Genomic DNA, 4,044 nt, shown 5'->3' on the forward strand with positions numbered 1-4,044 from the left:
GGTTTAGCCAAGTTATAGATTTGTAGTAACGGTGGTAGTTATAGATTTTTGTCTTTTATTCTTTCATTCCTATGATGGCTTCCAAGCTCACTATCTCCTTTGTAATTCTTCTTCTTCTTCTTTTTCACTCAATTCTTTCAAGCTTTCCAGTTACAAGCGCAGCCGAAGAAAAAGGCTTTCATGGCTTAGAAGTTTCCAAGATTTCAAGTTCTCTCTCCAACATGGGTTACATAGATGATGATATTAGAGCAAACTCTCCCAACTTTGATTCCTTCTGAACTAATCAACAACAACACCACTCTTACTATATTCTGTCCTACTGACAATGCTTTCTTCTCTCTCAAGTACCCACAACCTCCATTCACTCTCCTTCAATATCACATCTTTCCCACAAAGCTCAATAGGGAGGCTCTCAAATCATCTCACCCATGCGAGTCCAAGCTCGATACCCTGCTCGGAGGCCATCCACTGGTTGTTACAACACTACCCAAAAGCCAATCTGCTTCCATTAACGAAGTCAAGATCAAAGATTGGGAGATTTTCAACGATGGGCAAGTTATCGTTCAAGGGATTGAAGACTTCTTTAATCCAACAATGTAGTCTCTTGAGATAGTTGAATCTAATAGAGAGCTGTGTGCCTGCCTTGTCACTAAGAAAACAATCAGGATATTTTGGTTGTCAGCTGGTAGTATGTGTGTTACTTTGTTTGTCATATGATTGTCTCTAGTGTTGGCAGATGTAATTTTGGTATACTGATTTTGGCATCCTTATAAAAGTATTCATGTTCTTCTCATTCAAAAACTGATATATATATATTGTCTTGAGGACTTCAGAAAATTCTATGTTAATTTCATTCATATTGTAGATGTATTTTGGAATCAGCATATTTGGTGCTATTGCTGATACTAACAAAAACTATAATGTCATTTCTTCCTCAACAATGCTTACTGAAGAAAATATGTTCATGACTTCTTGTTCACAAAGAAAATGCTTTAAATATTTCTATCTTGTTCCTTTTTTTTTAACACCCCTCTGTTCATAATATCAGTAAGTTGATCATTTTTAGATTCTACTTATCTAAATTACCGAAGGCTAGTATCCGTATTGGACAAGAATCTGTGTACTCACCCCCCCCCCCCCCCCCCCCCCCCCCCCCCCCCAAAAAAAAAAAATGCATGTTACTCTACCTAGAAGGGTAAAGTAGAAAAGAGTTCCTTGTTGCGAGTCAGTGGTTTTTAAGTTTGAATTTGACAATAAGTGATAATCATTGTCATTAGAAATTAAATGGTTTCTTGTTTGTGGCCATAACTTTTTAGAAGAATATCACTTCTTGATTCAACATGTGAACTTCGTAGTTCTTCATGACCCTTCTTTAGGGTTTCCTATTCGATATGAGTTACAAGATTTGTACACATTATAAGGAGGTATACATCATTTTCTATTATACACATATCATGTTTCATATTTATAAGATGCTTTGTAGCTACAATTGACATGAATTTTTTGTTTATGTATGTGGCAAAAAGAGTTTTCCTAACCAATGGCTTTATATTGCAGATATTTGCATACATTACTGGCTTTGTACAGCTCACATCTATCACAATAAAAAAAATCCGTACATATATTTAGCGCTAAGATCCATTTCCTCAGTTGGCCCTTTGCTTATTTATTTTGTAGCGTTGTCATGCTCATGAATTACTGATTGATAAAAGAGGTCAGATTGTGGTTGCCTAATATAAAGGAAATGCATGAACTATTAGAATGAAAGGATCAACATTTATGTTGTTGCAGCTTATTTATTTAAGAAAAATCACTAAATTAATGGATTGACTTGAAAGCAGTTGGATATCCTAAGAAACTGCCTCGAAAATCTTACCACTAAATGCATTTGTTCTTAGTATTGCTGATGTTTTTTGTTTTTATTGTTCCTACACATCATGATTATTATTATTATGCAATTTGGAGAGGTTTTTTCAATGAGTAAATGACTGCACAATGGTGAGGAATATCTGCATCTTTTTTTTTTTATCAACAAATTAACGCAATTCACAAATTTACAAAGCAAATAAACATCAATAGTCAGTAATGTGGCTAATCTGCATCTCTGATGTGGCTAATGTGAATTGCATTTTTTGTAATGTGGATGTGGAGAGTGTTAATCATGTATTACTGGTTTGTCCATTTGTCTGGAAGGTTTGGACCCATATTCTAAAATGGTGGGGTATGCAATGGGTTCAACCTGGTACTGTTCAGAGTTTATTGGAATGGTGGGCTGGTACTAATCTGAATAAACAGGAGAGGGTGTTCTGGAAGGCCATGCCTCCGGCTGTGCTTTGGTCCATCTGGAAACTGAGAAATGATTGCATTTTTAATGGCATTCATCCAGATCTTGAGGAGCTGTGTGAGGTCATTAAAGTGAGGGTTGCATTGTGGAGCAAAGCTGCTGGTTCTTCTTTCTCAGGATTTTCAGTCACTGATATTATTTACAACCTGCAACAAGTAAGGTTCTGCAGTAGGGGTGTTGGCTGAGCAAATATTTCTTACTTGGGGTGTCTTCAGTTGCAGGGGTGTTCCTAATTGTCCTTCCTGCTGCGGTCCTGTTCTTATTGGACTGTTTGGGTGAGAGGTTGTAGGGTGCAAACCTGAGGTTGTATGCTGCTGCTTGTATGCACCATTGCTGTTTTGGTCTGATGCTGTATGCTGCTGTCTCGGCCTGCATATTGCTGCTGTGGCTGAGGAAAAGCTCTGCTGGTCTTTGGCTGAGGAAAAGTTCTGCTGGTCGTTTACTGCTGTTGGAAGCTCAATGGTTTGGTGCTGGTATAAAGTTCTGCAGTAGGGGTGTTCTGATATGCTGTGGTGGTGGCTGCTGGTCTTTGGTTGTTCACCTGAGTGCTGCTGTTTTTGTTCTTGAAGTTCAGCTTGCTGGGGGCTTTTTGTTCTGTGCTTGTGAAAGCTATATGCAGGGGTGCATGACTGTTTTGTCATGTTTGGGGTGGGTCATAGATTTAGAATTTGGGCATTGCTTGTACCACTGTCTGGTCTTTGGTGGTTCTGCTACTGTCCTGTTTTTGTAGGACTGTTTGGGGTTTTTTTCTGTCTTTTGTGGTTGTTCTCTCTTCAACCTTGAGGTGTGCTAGCAAATGATTGGGTATTCCTTGCGGTGCCAACCTAGTTGGGATCGTGTGGTTATGCTTTGATGTGTTTTGCATGCCCCCGTCCTTTCTTTGATGTAATGTCATATGTATGTATGGTAATTAACATCAATAAAGGGCTGTGTTTTTTGCTGTTCAAAAAAAAAAAAAAATGTTGCAAGACAGCATCATGGCTAGAAGGACATACTCCAAATAGTTTGGCACATGGATTCAAACAAATCATATGCAAGCACCAAGGAAAATAACTGCTGGTAAGAAACCAACCAAAGAAAAAGGAAAGCCAAAAACTAGAGAAAAGCCACACAACAAAATGAAACCCAAATAACAATTCTATCCCCAATATCGAGCAGCTAACAGATAATCAAAACCAGATTCGTGATCCCATTCATTACTTCTAGGACAATTGATCACCACAGGAACTAATCAAAGACAGCAAAAAGAATGACCACAAAAAATGCAAACCAACCCACCAGCCCAATCCAAAGAACTGTTATGAGACATCAATGATCGGACTCAAATTGAAAATAATATCATTGATAGAATAATCCTTAAATTTAGGCTTGCTCTTTACCCATATCGCAATTCTTGTCTTTATGAGCTCTGTTATACCCTCCCAGTTGGGTTAGGGATCTTCAAAGACAACCTTATTTCTAATGTTCCAAATGATCCACAATACTGCAAAGGGAATAAGCTCCCACACAACTCTAGCCTTTGATTTATTTAACTATTGTATCCTTGCACCTCACAAGCAAAGATCTGATAGAATTTGGAAAAACCCATAACGTACTCCACCATTCAATACAAGGTGTCTAGAAACCTGTTCGAGGCAATACAAGGTGGATGATGCAGTTGCCTGACTTTTTTGATTAAAAGTTACATCCATTCAAGCATT

General features: G+C 38.1%; 1 protein-coding gene across 1 annotated transcript; it reads left to right on the forward strand.

Moving 5' to 3' along the window:
* The first annotated feature begins 234 nt into the window (after positions 1 to 234).
* LOC145800633 (putative fasciclin-like arabinogalactan protein 20) lies at positions 235 to 600 on the forward strand. Its single transcript, XM_082890349.1, has one exon. The coding sequence runs from the start codon at positions 235 to 237 to the stop codon at positions 598 to 600; it is 366 nt and encodes a 121-aa protein (XP_082746475.1).
* The last annotated feature ends 3,444 nt before the right edge of the window (positions 601 to 4,044 follow it).

This window comes from Camellia sinensis, chromosome 10 (assembly GCF_055761805.1).
Source record: "Camellia sinensis isolate YWXY chromosome 10, ASM5576180v1, whole genome shotgun sequence".
In the NCBI taxonomy this organism is placed as follows: Eukaryota; Viridiplantae; Streptophyta; class Magnoliopsida; order Ericales; family Theaceae; genus Camellia; species Camellia sinensis.